This window comes from Lepidochelys olivacea (assembly GCF_965140295.1).
Source record: "Lepidochelys olivacea isolate rLepOli2 genome assembly, chromosome: 8".
In the NCBI taxonomy this organism is placed as follows: domain Eukaryota; kingdom Metazoa; phylum Chordata; order Testudines; family Cheloniidae; genus Lepidochelys; species Lepidochelys olivacea.
The window spans coordinates 14,959,425-14,976,956 of NC_140418.1; the positions used below are offsets into that span (position 1 = coordinate 14,959,425).

General features: G+C 43.7%; 1 protein-coding gene across 1 annotated transcript in view; it reads left to right on the forward strand.

The window, feature by feature from the left end:
* PDLIM4 (PDZ and LIM domain 4) overlaps positions 1-17,532 on the forward strand; it is a 105,445-nt gene that overhangs the window by 15,718 nt on the left and 72,195 nt on the right. Inside the window, exon 2 of the mRNA XM_084636656.1 lies at positions 9,217-9,368. Within this exon, the coding sequence (XP_084492782.1) occupies positions 9,217-9,368 (152 nt within the window). The remainder of the gene's footprint in view (positions 1-9,216; positions 9,369-17,532) is intronic.

Genomic DNA, 17,532 nt, shown 5'->3' on the forward strand with positions numbered 1-17,532 from the left:
GTGGCTACAACTCCTGTCCTGGGTGCTGAGAGGAGGGAGGGGTATTGTAGAGGAAAGGGATGCTTACAGGGGCTGTTCTGTCCATAATTTTACTTCTAGTTTTGGGGGGCATTACAAATGACAGATGTTTCCAGTGTAGTTCATAAGGCAGACAACTGTGCTGTGTGATCACCTCAATAGTGAAACACATGGAAGTTCTTGTGTTTTCATAGCTTTATTTATTTATTTTTTAAATCTCCATACATTTGCACAGAAAACTTCCCCAGAGCACATTACTGGGCCAATGCAAAGTAATGATACTTTACATCCTTGTAGTACCTTCCAGCTGAAAATTCAGAAGTACTTTGCAAATTTTATTGATCTGACGCCAGGCATATATTAAAAAATTAGGTCAACCCAGCTGCATCGCTCAGGGTGTGAAAATCCACACCCTGAGTGACACAGTTAAGCCTTAAGCCTGGATCAAGCATGGCTGATCACATATCTGTACTATGAATCAAACTAATTTCAATGGGCTAGATAGGAATGGTGCCATATGGATTTATATTTGCTGAAAGGACTGTAAATGCATGGCAATGATAAATAGCAACATATCCAATTGGGGAGGGTATCTAATGGGGGTAGTGCAGAGATTTTGAGTCAGGGCCAAGGCCCTTTAACATCTTTGTTAATGGCCTTGCAGGGAGATGAATGGAATGTTAATGACAGGTTTCAGAGTAACAGCCGTGTTAGTCTGGATTCGCAAAAAGAAAAGGAGGACTTGTGGCACCTTAGAGACTAACACATTTATTTGAGCATGAGCTTTTGTGAGCTATAGCTCACTTCATCCGAATGATGAAAGCTCATGCTCAAATAAATGTGTTAGTCCCAAAGGTGCCACAAGTCCTCCTTTTCTTTTTGGAATGTTAATGACACTTTCAGTTGACACTAAATACTGGTTGATTGTAGTGTTGTTGCTGTGGTGTTGGTTCCAGGATATTAGAGAGACAAGGAGGGTGAGGTAATCTCTTTTTTACTGGATAAACTTCTGTTGGTGAAAGAGATAAGCTTTTGAGTTTTCACAGCTCTTCCTCAGGTCTCTCTGTACCTCTTCCAGACCGTTGCTAGGGCGGGGAGGTGGTGGTGTTTTTTCACACCTCTGAGCGACATAAATTTTGCCAACTTAAGTGATAGAGTAGACATGGCCTATGCTTGAAAGCGTGTCTCTCTCACCGGCAGAAGTTTGTCCAGTAAAAGAGATTACCTCACCCACCTTGTCTCACTAAATATTGGCTAATTTAAAGACCTCAACTCAAATTATTTAAAGATTTCTTTAAGACCATAGTGTTTACAGTGTATTTGGCCTGAAGTCACTGTAAATTCTTTACTGCTATGAATGGATACTGAGCTAAACATTAGCATCTGTGTACTAATGCTCTTTAGTCTGCTGGACAGCTTAACACTGAATGCTGTGCAAAAATTGTGTCTTCCTGTGATCTGTGAATTACATGCAAGTATTATATGACACATCCGACCTGAACTGTTTCCATGTGAAATGCATTCCTCTCACAAAATACATCATGGGTGTTGACCAGCTGAAGATGACAGGCTTCCTAAATCAAAGAATGTGAGTCACTGTTTTCAACTGGTTGTAAAAGACAGAGGGTCGATTCTGTTTTTGCTTATACAGCTATAAAACAGGTTTCAGAGTAGCAGCCGTGTTAGTCTGTATCTGCAAAAAGAAAAGGAGGACTTGTGGCACAGTCTCTGAGCTATAAAACAGGAGCAGTTGCACTGAAGTCTTTCAGTTTACACCAGTGTAAAGGAGAATCAGGCAGAGAAATTTTGAGTTTGTATCCGATGAAGTGAGCTGTAGCTCACGAAAGCTTATGCTCAGATAAATTGGTTAGTCTCTAAGGTGCCACAAGTACTCCTTTTCTTTTTGAGTTTCCCCAGTTTCTTCTAAATATCCAGATGTCAGAAGAGGGTGGTGACAACTGTCCAGGGGCTTTTGAGTAGGATCAGCTACAAAGAATTTTAAATTATATAAAATTAAAGGAGATATTCTTTCCACATATACTTTGGGACCAGCTGGAAATGCCGACTGTACACAAGTGATTATTGCACAGTATTTGCTCCCTCTCCTGCAATATGATCAGCTAGTACAGACCCTTGTGCCCCAATGCAATCCCGCTGACTTCACTGGGATACAAGGGTCTGTGCAAAACACAGCATACAGACAGCCCACAAACTGAAGAGTTTACAATATAGACAAAACGGGCACAGAATAGACAAGATGTCTTGGGAATCCCAGAGGGGGAATCCCATATTGACTCACTTCTTTTGGCCATCCTGGAAGAATTGAGTCTTTACTTAATAGTCTCCAGGGGAGGTATCCCAAAGTATATGCGAAAATGTTTGCTTCCTCAAATAGCTTGAAGTGATAACAGGTGGCTCTGATCAATAACAATTGCAGATGTTGATAGCGAGTGTCTTTATTTTTAACTGTTTCCATTGGAATTAAAAAAAAAAAATCTTCATGGAAACATGGAGATTATGGGGCAGATCACTAGCTGGTGTAAATTGTCATTGCTTCGCTGCAAACCGTTTATGCCATCTGAGGATCTGTCTGCATGGATCATGGATATTGTCTTAGGTTTTATAAAAGTTTGTGTTTACATAACCTTAACTATGGAACAGGGTTTTTTTGACACTTGTCCCTTGTAATAAAGATCTGTTTTCAACAGTGGTAATTTCCAGCATCCTTATTGTCACAAAGCCTCAATAGATTATTCACAGATCATTATTTTGTCTTAAAAAAACCCCATTCTATTCATTACATTCAGCAGCATGCACAAGTAAAGTTCCTTTGAAAATTATCCAGAGCTCTGGCTATAAAGTGACTTTAGAGTGATATAGAAGAAATTAATAAAATGGGCTGGCACAGATATTTTAAGTGTTTTTAATTCCCTAATATGTGCCTGCTCACTCTCAGACCCTGCTGGCATATACTTCATTCATGTCACATGTACTTTGGTTACTGATCAAAGCAGGCTCTAGGTCTAGCTGACTGGAGGCATGGATCAATCTGCCAAAAGCCCTGTGCCAAAAATCTCGTTTGATTTATGCCACTTTAACTCCACTGATTTTCAGAACATGCCCTTTAGTGAATTCAAGTCAGCCTGCAACACACAATTATTGAATAAATCACATAGCCATACCTGCAGAGAACTATTGACTAGAACCCTGGCCATGTTGCACTCAACACCCAGTTCTAACACTTGAATTAAAAGAGAACTGTAGTTGCTAATAATTAAATGGCAAATAAATAAATCATTAACATAGTTAAGGATGCCCGGGAATAGCTTTTGCCCTTCCAGAACATGGAGTTCAGCAGAAACCAAGGAATACAGAGTTAAGGCAAATGCCCAAGGTGGGTTTCAGACTTCAAAGTTGTAGGCCCAGTGAGGCATTAAGTGGCCCATTCATCTCAATGAGAAGTTCTCAGAGGAAAGAGAATACTCCATGTTGATGAATATAGCTTGAAACAATTGCTCTGAGATGGGTGAACTGCACCATTCATGTCAGTGGGTGCTCCCTTCCTGCCAGCAGTGCAGGAGAGTTTCTGATGTGTGTTAAGCATATTGGTTCTTAGCCCCTCACCCCAGTGTTTTTGGTCATTTGCTCTGAGCATGCCTGTTCTAAGCTCCACTTCCAGAGGGGCAGGGCTTCTCCAGATCCTAGTTCACATGGGGGTTAGGGAGAAAGGCTTGGATACCACAGAAAGGCAAGCCCTCACCCCAGAACTTGGCTTACATGAGGGGGAGTGAGAGGGGGGTCAGACTGTCAGATGGGCAGGGAACCCCAGATCCCAGCTCGCATAGGGTGGTAGAAAGAGGGGTGCCCATGTCCCTATTGTCCCCTAGTTCCCTGCTATTCAATCCATGTCCCCTTCCCAGTTCCCTTCACCTGAGACCCCCACCTCTCCCCTCCTCTACTACCCATCACCATTTGTCCCCTTCTCTTTGATGCAGCCCCAGACCCCTCTCACCCTTATTCCCCCTCACTCCCCCCTAAAAGGCCCTCCCTTTCCAGTAAAAGCATTTGCATATCTAATTAATTTTTTTTATTACATTCCCCCAAAATAACCTCCTTCTTATACCAATAAAATAAAAACCAGCAGGATCTTATTAAAGGGGAAAAGGCAAAATGCCACATTTATTGTGAATACAGAAAGAATCGTAGTAAGCAGTTAGTTATAGCTATAACATTCCATTCAATTTCATATTTATTCACATTCTCACACACACACACACACACACACGGGTTCTGCAAGGTTGTTATCATAGTTACCAACCTTAGAGTTGCTCATGCCAAGCCACTGGCCAGGTGGCCTGGACATGAGGAGGGAGCAGGGCCTTGTCAGATGCTCATCTGACACTCCTGGAAGTTGGTTTGCAGAATCAGACCCCAAAGTTCTCACTTTCTAGAGTCCATTTTTATAGGAATTTCTTCCTATGCCAGTCTATGGGAATTGCTTCATCATGCAGTTGCTGAATCAATCAGCAGATGACACATTCCTGACGGCTCCGTGCTGCCAGATGTTATCTTGTTCTTAGGTTCTCCCATTCTTGAGGCTGTTGGGTGGATTCCAGTCTGCCCTCCGGGGGTCCTCTGGTTATTTCCACTTGACGCCTTCTTCAGCCGATGGACACTGGATTCTTAGGCTGGCACCTCCCTGATAATTCAGTTATTATCCACACCAAGCATCCATCCACATACATCCTCTATCTCTATTTTAATCACAATTGTTAACAAAGTGAGATGAATACAACAAAAGGGCGGGGAGTCTCTGGGTGCTGTTTCTGTTGTTACAGAGTATTGCTTTGAGTCTCTCTCTGTGTGAGTAGTTGTTGTTACAAAGAATTGCTTTGAGAACAGACTCTGTCTTAGAATGTACTAACAGAATTAGCAGCTTGCAAGTTTCATACATAGAGGGAGAGAAACAGTACCAAAAACCAAAAAAACCTCTTAATTAGTAATACCCTGGAATTTAAACTATGGGGAATCAAACTCATTTGTGATTTTAATACAGAACTTCTTTAATATGATCTAGCATCCTCACATGCCCTTCCTCCCCCAACAGAGACAGATTTTACTGATATACCTCCCAACCCTTTTCAGATTTCTGCCCAAGGAGGATCAGGTTCAGAGACCTACTGTTTATCCCTTTGAGCTCTCCAGCTGGTGTGAAACTTCCAAGACTAACAATCCTATTAATTTCTCTCTCTCCATACTCAACTCAGGATAATCAATTTGGCATGAAAATCAGGCATGTGGGTCACCCTTATGACAAGCCAAACTGAAGAAGCAAAATATTTTTGAAGTAACCTTTTAATTTTGATTTCCCCAAAGAGCTGGTGGGTTCCATGTCTGTACTCATTTGGGGTAACTTTTGAGTGTTGGACACCCTGGTGCAATGAACTGAGCCCTGGTTTGATGTCTGTGTGACCAAAAATGAGTTGCCGGAATCTTTCAATTTATAAGAAAAGTTGTTTTGTTTCTCCTTAGAGTTATATCTTGGGAACCCCTTGTTCAAATGGCCCCAAATTTGGATCAATGTCAGAACCAGAGGGCACTGTTAAGTATACCAAATGTCAAGGCTAACCATGAGTAACCATGTAGATTTTAGAGCAGTTAGAGTCAAGCTTTAAATACAAACCTGATCTTAAGTACAGTAAGGTTGTTACCCTGCTATAAAAGATCCCTTATCCAATGAGTGTGGCAGCAACCAGACACAACTTCATATTTTCATGCCTATGAAGGTCCTGATCCTGCCCTAGAATTCTTCTGTAGGTCCCTGTACCCATGCAGAGTCCCACTGAAGCCAATGTGAGTCTGCCCTAGAACAGGGGTTCACAACCTTTTTATTTCTGAGGCCCCCCCAATATGCTATAAAAACTCCACAGACCACCTGTGCCACAATAATTGGCTTTCTGCATATAAAAGCCAGGGCCGGTGTTAGCAGGTAGCAAGCAAGGCAATTGCCTGGAGCCCCAGGGTCCTACATTGCTACATTGCTCAGGCTTTGGCTTCAGCCCTGGGTGGCAGGGTTCAGGGCACGAGCTTCAGACCCAAATGCTATGGCTTCGGATTTCTGCCCTGGGCCCCAGTGCGTCTAACGCTGGTCTTTTTGGCGGACCCCCTGAAACCTGCTCAAGGTTCCCCGAGTGGGCCCCGTACTCCAGGTTGAGAAACACTGCCCTAGAAGATTTAAATGCAGTTGAGGCCAAAGCCAGCACGTTAGAGGCCCCCATTAATGTCCACTTCTTGGTGGCGGGAATTTGGCTTAGAATGTCAGTGGGATCGTTTCACTGCTGTAAATCTGGAGAAGTTGGCCTGTAGGGCTTTAAAGGTAATTCAGCAACCAATACAAATGTTGGGCCTCACACGCAAAGGACCAATGTTTATATCCCAAACTAACGAGACCTTGAAAAGCATTTCCATGAATAGCGTAAAATAATTCCAATATGAAAAAGTTGCCAAAGTAATTTTAAACAAATTACAAACTAAAAATAGGAAACCACAAAGAACTCTGTTTATGAATGGCTTATTCTCCAAGTAAGCTCTGATTTAGTTTAGCTGAATGGAGGGGGAAAACCCTATTATAAATATAGATTTTACTTGTACATTATAGAAAATGGACACTTTCATTACAGTGGAGCCTAAAAATGAAGCAGGTGGAAAGCCCAGTGGTTTGTACAGAACAAAATAAGCCATCTGAAAACATTGAAAAGTAAATAAGAAATGCCAATTCATCATGGCAAATGCATCAAAGGTCCTAGTGCAGGTTTATTGTTCTGATTAGACATAAGAGGTTCTGAGCGCCGCATAAACCCATAGAGTTCATGCCCCACTGGTACTCTGTACCCATCATCATGAAGGGGGTATTCTGTGACAAGTGGCACGGTCAGTATATTTTAAACTGGATGCTCCCTGCCCTGTTCACTCAATATCTTTCCACATTATTCCTGCCAGGGGAATGAGATATGCCCGCAGAGGGCTCTGCGTGGTGCTGAGGCTGGATCAGAACATGAGTTCATATGATGCTCCTTGCCAATACAAAACGGGCCTCAAAATCAAAATGTCTACCTGAGCCTCTCTATTAGCCAGGTGATATTGCTATCGCCTGGTCCACCTCTCACCCCTTGTCTGTCTCACTACATCTGTCATATTTAAACTTAAATTGTGCTCTCTTTAAGGCAAGTATCATGTTTGTGCTTGTTTATTAGGGTCTCTAGTATGTCTCTAGAGGCTCAGAATAAATAACACTGTGCAATGTGCATGCCTAGTGGCACCCAGAAATCAACCAGAGCCTGAACTGGGTCCCAGGTGTTTGATACAATTGATATATGTGGTTTGTTAGCCAGTTTGTTCCTTGCATCCATCCAAACAATGCATATAAGGGAGATAGTACGGCGCTGAGTAGCGATTCTGCTTTTTGAGTCACATGTTGAATACAGCCTAGGAAATTTACTTTTTAGAGATGTAAATTGTGAGGATTTTTTTGTTTGTTTGTTTAAAAACATTTTCCCTTTAGAAACTCCCTGAAGTGACCAAGTCACAATATTGGAGAATTTCCCTTTCACTTTATTCTCAAACCAAACAGTCATGTCTGGAGGTTTCTTTATGTCGTTATTACTGTCATTCTATAGCACCACGCCTGTCACCTGTAATCCATATAAAAAAGCATAGTTCCATTTAAGAGTAAGATGCAACAGAGATCACGGGTTGTGTGTAATAGAAAAAAAATCAAAGCCAAAGAGTTTTCCATGAGAAAGTGAAGTTGCCAAGAGACACAGTTGTTAGAGGCTGTAATTCCATGACTAATTTGTAGTTTGTACTAGGATGGGGAGGTGGAATCTCTAGTCGATCCTAAATTAGACTTCCTTTTAATCCTAATCTGTCTGTCAGAGATGTGCCCCAGTAATTCTGCAAAATAATATGTTGAAGCAGTCACACATCTCTTGAGACACAGGATTATTCTAGTATAAATAAAGACTGACATTAAATGGTATCCAAAAAAATCACATTTAAAATGCAATGAGAGATGAATAAGTAAAATATCTAACAGACTGCACTTTCTCACTAGATAAACCATGCTGGTGGTTCTCATAGTAAGTGTGTGGAAGCATAAACAGATGCTATGAATGACTGAGGAGGAAATTCGAGGACAGACATTTAGCTATCAACAGTTTGCACAGACAAGACACGCATTTATTGGCAGCTGTACTGCCTACATATAACATAATTTTATTTTATCTTTGCAAAAATTAGAAACATGCTGGATCAGTTACAGGAAAAACACCCACTGCTTTGAATAACTATGGCTCACTCAGACCTGTAGTGTTCGGCCCTAAATCTGTACAATCCAACCACAACTGGTACCTGGACATGTCATTAGTTTCCCCAGAAAGGAATTCTAATCTTAGTGAGATTTTGGCATTAATACAAAAATAGTAGGGGAAAAGTGATGGAGATTTAGTAAGCATAATGTTATTTCATGCAAGACTGGAAAGACATAATTTGAGCAGCACTGGGGAAAGCTGATGTAGAATATCACACCTCTGAAGGAAGCTGTTAGCATGACTGGTATGATGCTTCTCTGTTTTTGCCAAAAAAAAAAAAAACCCAAAACAACCCACCACCTTTCATTTTTTCAGCACTCTTCAGAATTTGGTTCTCAAGCTCGTGATGGAGCCTGTGAATAGAGGCTGGGATTTTCAAAGGAGCCCAAGGGATTTTAGGTGCCCAGCTCCCTTTGGGTGAAGGGCTACATTGCAAACTTGCTTTTTTACATACAGTAATGTAAAGAGAACGTTATCAAGTGGTCATGGAAGTCAATGGGAATCTCTTAATTTACTTGAAAGAGCTTTGAATCAGACCCATATCTAGAACCATCCAGTGTGGCTGCAGAACTCAGTCTTCAGGGGAGAAAATAGGGCACCCCAAAATTGAGGCTACTTCTGAAAACATGCCCAAACTAGTAAATATCTTCATCCCAGACAAAGCACAATGGCCCTCTCAATAGAAAACTCTTCACTCACAGCTGCTTTGGTAACAGAAAGTTCACTACATTCCCTTCCCTTCCAAAGAACCAGTCCTCTTTCTTTAACTGTTACGTGTTCTCACACAAGGCATCCTTTTTAGTAGCACTTTTTTTCTTTCCTTGTGTAGATTAATCCTGGAAGTAAAGCAGCCATGGCTAACCTGTGCCCCGGAGATATTATTCTGGCAATTAATGGCGAGAGCACAGAAAACATGACTCATCTAGAAGCACAAAACAAGATCAAAGCAAGTATGGACCAGCTGATGCTATCTGTGAACAGGTGGGTGTCTGCACTTTTCCTTCAAACACTTTTACACCTCTTTGGTATTGACCCACTACATAGTTACTGTGTCCATAGCTGTAACTAAATGTCCCCTTCCTTGAGATGCTCTTCTGCAACCACGTGGCAGCCTTGAGCAGCATCATGTTTTCCTCTGAATCTCTGAGCTGTAGCCTCTTTCCTAGCTAGGGAGGACTGGAAGGCAGTTCGTGTTGGAGCAGATCTGATACGACATCTTAAAATAAAAATAAATAATCCCATCTGAGTGACCCTAAGGGCTTGTCTACATGGGGATGTGAAGTGAAAGTGAATCTACTGAAAGTGTGAAGTCAAGGTTCATAAATTGAAGGGCATTTCATTCAGGAGTAAAGCAGCCGTAGTACGAAGTTTGCTGTAATTGAATCCTCGTCCAAGGATTCCAGGGAGGATTAAGGGTTTGTCAAAGCACATTAACTGTTAGTGTGCATCAATCGGTCTACACGGACAGATAGTCTGAGGCAGGCTAGTGCCGGGTGAGTTCACACCCCAGTTTGTGGTGAACTAATTGGTCACATAGACAAACCCTTAATCCATCCTGGAATCCTTGGACGAGGATTAAATTACAGCAAATTATGGCCACTTTACTCCTGAATGAAACACCCTTTAATTTATGCATATTGACTTCACATGTTTTAGCTGATTCGCTTTAACTATCCTGAGGCCATGTCTACACTACAAAAGTACTCCGATTTGACAGAAGTCGATTTTTGGGAACAGATTGCATAAAGTTGAGTGCATGTGTCCACACTAAGCACATTAATTTGGCAGTGTGCATCCACAGTACCGTGGCAAGTGTCGACATTCTGAGCAGTGCACTGTGGGTAGCTAGCCCACAGTTCCCACAGTCTCCACTGCCCATTGGAATTTTGGGCTGAGCTCCCAATGCCTGATGGGGCCAAAAGTTTGTTGCAGGTGGTTATGGGTAAATGTCGTCAGTCAACCCTCCCTCCCTCCGTGAAAGCAACAACAGACAATCATTTCGCGCGCTTTTCCCTGGATTGCCTGAGCAGACGCCATAGCATGGCAAGCATGGAACCTGTTCAGCTCACCGCAGCAGTTATGACCATTGTAAACACCTTGCGCATTATCGTGCAGTTTATGCAGAACCAGCACCTGAAAAACCTGGTGAGGAGGCAACGGCAGCGCAGTGATGAGGACATGAACACAGATTTCTCTAAAACCGTGATCCCCAGCAATTTGGAGATCATGGTGTTACTGGGGCAGGCTCATACCGTGGAACATCGATTCTGGGCACGGGAAACAAGCACAGGGTGGTGGGACTGCATAGTGTTGCAGGTTTGGGATGATTCCCAGTGTTTGAAACTTTTGCATGCGTAAGGGCACTTTCATGGAATTTTGTTACTTGCTTTCCCCTGCCCTGAAGTGCAAGAATACCAAGATGAGAGCAGCCCTCACAGTTCACAAGCGAGTGGCGATAGCCCTGTGGAAGCTTGCAACGCCAGACAGCTACCGATCAGTCGGGAATCAATTTGGAGTGGGCAAATCTGCTGTGGGGGTTGCTGTGATGCAAGTAGCCAACGCAATCATTGAGCTGCTGCTATCAAAGGTAGTGACTCTGGGAAATGTGCAGGTCATAGTGGATGGCTTTGCTGCAATGGGATTCCCTAACTGTGGTGGGGCCATAGACGGAACTCATATCCCTATCTTGGGACCAGACCACCAGGGCAGCTAGTACATAAACCGCAAAGGGTACTTTTCAATGGTGCTGCAAGCACTGGTGGATCACAAGGGACGTTTCACCAACATCAACGTGGGATGGCCGGGAAAGGTTCGTGACTCTTCAGGAACTCTGGTCTGTTAAAACGGCTGCAGGAAGGGATTTACTTCCCAGACCAGAAAATAACTGTTGGGGATGTTGAAATGCCTATAAAAAGAAAAGGAAAATACAGTGGGGAGATTTATATACACAGAGAACATGAAACAATGGGTGTTACCATACACACTGTAACAAGAGTGATCAGGTAAGGTGAGCTATTACCAGCAGGAGAGCGGAGGGGAAAAAACCTTTTGTAGTGATACTCAAGGTGGGCCATTTCCAGCAGTTGACAAGAATGTGTGTGGAACAGTGTGTGTGTGGGGGGGAATAAACAAATATATGATATATGCCATCATGTACCAGCAGTGCCCCTCTGCCATGTACATTGGCCAAACCAGACAGTCTCTACGTAAAAGAATAAATGGACACAAATCAGACGTCAAGAATTATAACATTCAAAAACGAGTCGGAGAACCCTTCAATCTCTTTGCTCACTTGATTACAGACCTAAAAGTGGCAATTCTTCAACAAAAAAACTTCAAAAACAGACTCCAGTGTGAGACTGCTGAATTGGAGTTAATTGTATTCCATTTGCAAATGAACTTAGGCTTGAATAAAGACTGGGAGTGGATGTATCATTACACAAAGTAAAACTATTTCCCCATGTTTATTCCCCCCTCCATCCCCCACTGTTCTTCAGTTATTCTTGTCAACTGCTGGAAATGGCCCACCTTGATTATCACTACAAAAGGTTCCCACCCCCCACCCCCGCTCTTCTGCTGGTAATAGCTCATATTACCCGATCAGTTTTGTTACAGTAAAATGAAAAGGAGTACTCTGTGAGAGTGATGGGTCGTCCTTCAGGATAGGTTGTAGATCCTTGATGATGCGTTGGAGAGGTTTTAGTTGGGGGCTGAAGGTGACGGCTAGTGGTGTTCTGTTATTTTCTTTGTTGGACCTGTCCTGCAGTAGGTGACTTCTGGGTACTCTTCTGGCTCTGTCAATCTGTTTCTTCACTTCAGCAGGTGCGTATTGTAGTTGTAAGAATGCTTGACAGAGATCTTGTAGGCGTTTGTCTCTGTATGAGGGGTTGGAGCAAATGCGGTTGTATCATAGAGCTTGGCTGTAGACAATGGATTGTGTGGTATGGTCTGGATGAAAGCTGGAGGCATGTAGGTAGGAATAGCTGTCAGTAGATTTCTGGTATAGGGTGGTGGTTATGCAACGGGCTTTGTTGCAAGGATAGGTTCCTGGGTTAGTGGTTCTGTTGTGTGGTATGTAGTTGCTGGTGAGTATTTGCTTCAGGTTGGGGGGCTGTCTGTAGGCAACAAAGCCCTTTGCCAACTGTGCCCACATATCTATTCAGGGGACACCATCACAGGGCCTAATAACATCAGCCACACTATCAGAGGCTCGTTTACCTGCACATCTACCAATGTGATATATGCCATCATGTGCAAGCAATGCCCCTCTGCCATGTACATTGGTCAAACCAGACAGTCTCTACGTAAAAGAATAAATGGACACAAATCAGACATCAAGAATTATAACATTCATAAACCAGTCGGAGAACACTTCAGTGTCTCTGGTCACGCGATTACAGACATGAAAGTTGCGCTATTACGACAGAAAAACTTCAAAACCAGCTACAGCTCACTTCATCAGATGCATAAAGTGGAAAATGCAGTGAGACTGCTGAATTGGAATTCATTTGCAAATTGGATACAATTAACTTAGGCTTGAATAGAGACTGGGAGTGGCTAAGTCATTATGCAAGGTAACCAATTTCCCCTTGTTTTTTCCTACCCCCCCACTGTTCCTCAGACGTTCTTGTTAAACCCTGGATTTGTGCTGGAAATGGCCCACCTTGATTATCATACACATTGTAAGGAGAGTGATCACTTTAGATAAGCTATTACCAGCCGGAGAGTGGGGTGGGGGGGAGAGAAAACCTTTTGAAGTGATAAACACCCATTTTTTCATGGTCTGTGTGTATAAAACATCCTCACTGCATTTTCCACTTTATGCATCTGATGAAGTGAGCTGTAGCTCATGAAAACTTATGCTCAAATAAATTGATTAGTCTCTAAGATGCCACAAGTACTCCTTTTTCTTTTTGCGAATACAGACTAACATGGCTGCTACTCTGAAACCTATCTTGTTACAGTGTGTATGGTAACACCCATTGTTTCATGTTCTCTGTGTATATAAATCTCCCCACTGTATTTTCCACTGCATGCATCCGATGAAGTGAGCTGTAGCTCACAAAAGCTTATGTTCAAATAAATTTGTTAGTCTCTAAGGTGCCACAAGTACTCCTTTTCTTTTTGCCGATACAGACTAACACGACTGCTACTCTGAAAACTGTCTAAATGCCTATAGTTATCCTTGGGGACCCAGCCTACCCCTTAATGTCCTGGTTTATGAAGCCGTACACAGGCACCCTGGACAGTAGTAAGAAGCTGTTCAACTATAGGCTGAGCAAGTGCAGAATGGTGGTAGAGTGTGCATTAGGATGTTTCAAGGGTCGCTGGCGCAGTTTACTGACTCACTCAGACGTCAGCGAAACCAGTATTCCTATTGTTTCATATTCTCTGTGTATATATAAAGCCTGCTGCAGTCTCCACGATATGCATCTGAGGAAGTGAGCTGTAGCTCACGAAAGCTTATGCTCTAATAAATTGGTTAGTCTCTAAGGTGCCACAAGTCCTCCTTTTCTTTTTGCGAATACAGACTAACACGGCTGCTACTCTGAAACCAGTATTCCTATTGTTATTGCTGCTTGCTGTGTGCTCCACAATCTCTGTGAGAGTAAGGGGGAGACGTTTATGGCAGGGTGGGAGGTTGAGGCAAATCGCCTGACCGCTGAATACGCGCAGCCAGACCCCAGGGCAGTTAGAAGAATACAGCAGGAAGCGCTGCACATCAGAGAAGCTTTGAAAACCAGTTTCATGACTGGCCAGGGTACTGTGTGACACTTCTGTTTGTTTCCCCTTGATGAAAACCCGCCCCCTTGGTTGCCTATAAATTCCCTGTAAGCCACCTGCTCTCCCCCCTTTGATCACAGCTTGCTTGCAAAGGAAATAAAGTCACTATTGTTTAAAAAACATGTATTCTTTATTAATTGATTATAAAAATAGGGAGATAACTCACAAGGTAGCCCGGGTGGGGTGTGGGAGGAGGGTAGAAGGGAAGGAAAAGGCCACTTTAAAACTTGTTGAATGCCAGCGTTATGTTGCTTGGGCTGTCCACTAGGGTGGAGTGGTTGCACCCGGAGCCTCCCACCCTGCGTTCTTGGGCGTCTGGAGGCTATGGAACTTGGGGAGAAGGGAGGGTGGTTAAACAGGGGCTGCAGGGGCAGTCTGTGATCCTGCTGCCGTTCATGAACCTCCATCAGACGCTGGAGCATGTCCATTTGATCCCACAGTAGCCTCAGCGTTGCCTCATGCCTCCTCTGATCTTCCTGCCGCCACCTCTCCTCATGTTCGTCGGCCACTTTCCTGTGCTCTGCTGTTGTGTCCCTCCACACATTCTGCTGAGCTCTGTCAGTGCCGGACGACTGCATGAGCTCAGAGAACATTTCATCATGTGTGTGTTTTTTTTTCTCCGCCTTATCTGAGATAGCCTTTGGGACGGAGGAGGGAGACTTGAAACATTTGCAGCTGCTGGAGGAAAAAAAGGGAGTGAAGTATTTAAAAAGATACATTTTACAGAACAATGGCTGTACTCTTTCATGGTGAACAATGCTATTCACATTACATAGCACATGTGATTTTGGTACAAGGTTGCATTTTGCATCTTGTATTGAGTGCCTGCGGCTTTGGTGTTAGAGATCACACACGCAGTGCCGGGCAACATAATTCGGCTTGCAGGCAGCCATGGTAAGCCATAGTTTTTCGGCTTCTGCAACCTTCATAACAGCAGCGCCCTCCTCTCCCATACCAAGCAAAACACGTTGAGGTGGCCATTTAGTGCTGCGGTTTTCCTGTTAATGTGCAGCAGCAGAAACCAAACTAACCGGCCTCCCATCCAATTCTCTGGGATGATTGCTTTACCCCTCACCCCACCGCGTGGCCAACTGTGGGGAGGATTTCTTTTCAGCCACAGGCAAACAGCCCAGTAAGAACAGACACCTCTGAATGTTCCCTTAATTAAATTCCCCTATTTCAACCAGGTTACCATGAATGATGTCACTCTCCTGAGGATAACACAGAGAGATAAAGAACGGATGTTGCTTGAATGCCAGCAAACACTGGGACCATACGCTGCCAGGCTTTGTCATGCAGTGATACCAGATTATTTGCTACTAGCATAGCGTGGTAAAGTGTCCTATCACGGAGGACAGAATAAGGCTGCTCTCCCCAGACTACTCTGCAAAGGCTTTTAGAGTACCTCCAGGAGAGTTTCATGGAGATGTCCCTGGAGGAGTTCCGCTCCATCCCCAGACTTGTTAACAAACTTTTCCAGTCGCTGTATTGGCCATGAATGCATCCCAAATCCTCAGGGCTACTTAATCATTAAAAAATGCTTTTCTAATATGTATTATGTTTAAAAAGGTACACTCACCACAGGTCCCTTCTCCGGCTTCGTTGGGTTGGGAGGGTATTTGTCAGGGTGATAAAAAGATCCTGGCTGTCAGGGAGAACTCTGTGCTATGTGCTCTCCTCAAGCTCATCCTCCTCCTCCTCATCTTTCCCAGCCACAAAATCCTCGGGCATGGCGGAGGGTACCCCATCATTGGAGTCCACGGACGGGGTGGGGTAGTGGTGGCAGCCCCCCCATGAATTGCATGCAGCTTAACGTAGAAGCGGGATGTCTGGGGCTCTGTCCCAGAGCATCCGTTTGATTCTTTGGTTTTCTGGTGTGCTTGTCTGAGCTCCTTAAGTTTCACGTGGCACTGTGTTGCGTCCCTGCTGTAGCTTCTGTCCCTCATGGCCTCAGAGATTTTTTGAAATGTTTTGGCATTTCGTCTTTTGGAACGTAGTTCTGATAGCACTGATTCCTCTCCCCATACAGTGATCAGATCCACTACCTCCCGTTCGGTCCATGCTGGAGCTCTTTTTCGATTCTGGGACTGCAGGGCCACTTGTGCTGATGAGCTCTGCATGGTCACCTGTGCTGACGAGCTCACCTGGCCAAACAGGAAATGAGATTCAGAAGTTCCCCAGGGCTTTTTCTGTACACCTGGCCAGTGCATCCGAGTTCAGAGTGCTGTCCAGAGTGGTCACAATGGTGCACTGTGGGATAGCTCCCGGAGGCCAATACCTTCGAATTACATCCACACTAACCCTAATTTGAAATGGCGATGTCGATTTCAGCGCTAATCTCTTCCTTGGGGAGGAGTACAGAAATCGGTTTTAAGAGCCCTTTATGTCGAGAAAAATGGCTTCGTTGTGTGGACAGGTGCAGGGTTAATTCAATTTAATGCTGCTAAATCCGACAAACTCATAGTGTAGACCAGGTGGTCTAAGGACTGGTCTACACTAGAAAATTAGATCGACCCAGCTTCATTGCTGGGTAAGAAATCCACAACCCTGAGTGATGTAGTTAAGTTGACTTCACCCCGGGAGTAGATAGTGCTAGGTCAGAGGAAGAATTCTTCTGTTGACTGCTTCTCAGGGAGGTTGATTTCCTACATCAGTGGGAGAGCGCCCACTGTCTGTGTAGGTAGTGTCTACACTGCAGTGCTACAGCGGCACAGCTGTTCCACTGTAGCATTTCAAGTCTAGACAAGCCCGAAGCATTCCTTCCCCTCCCACCAAAAGCCTAAGCATGCTGCCTCTTCAACAAATCCTGCATCTGTTTGTCCAGGGAGCAGGACACTGGGACCAGGACTACATTTATACATTTTTATTATTTTTTAACCCTTCTTTCCTATTTGCATAGACTAATTTGTTCCATGATATCATGCAAAGTTGGTACATCTGCAAAAGACTGGTGACTGGTCTCAGAATGAAGAATGACACTGTAGTGTATCAATAAGTTTGTTTCTTAATCTGCTCCAGTGGTTTGTGTATCTGCTCCAGGTAAACAAATGCTTTTAAAATGACATTAGTAGAAAAGGTAGATATGGCAATATATATTTCAGGTCATTTGTATTTGAATTTGCATGAGCACACTGTAGGGCTTTTGGTAGACGCAGATTTACAGGTCTAAACGTCCAGGCCTGCTCCCACTGAAAAACTCCCATTGATTTCAATGGGAGCGCTCTTGGGACCGAAATCTGGGCGTGGAGAAGCACCACATACGTGGCACCTATTACCTTAATCTCTTTTGTCTTCGTGCCGTAGCACACTTTCCAAGCGTCTGCTGAGGGTTTAGACTTTTAGGAATGATTTAAAGCAAAAC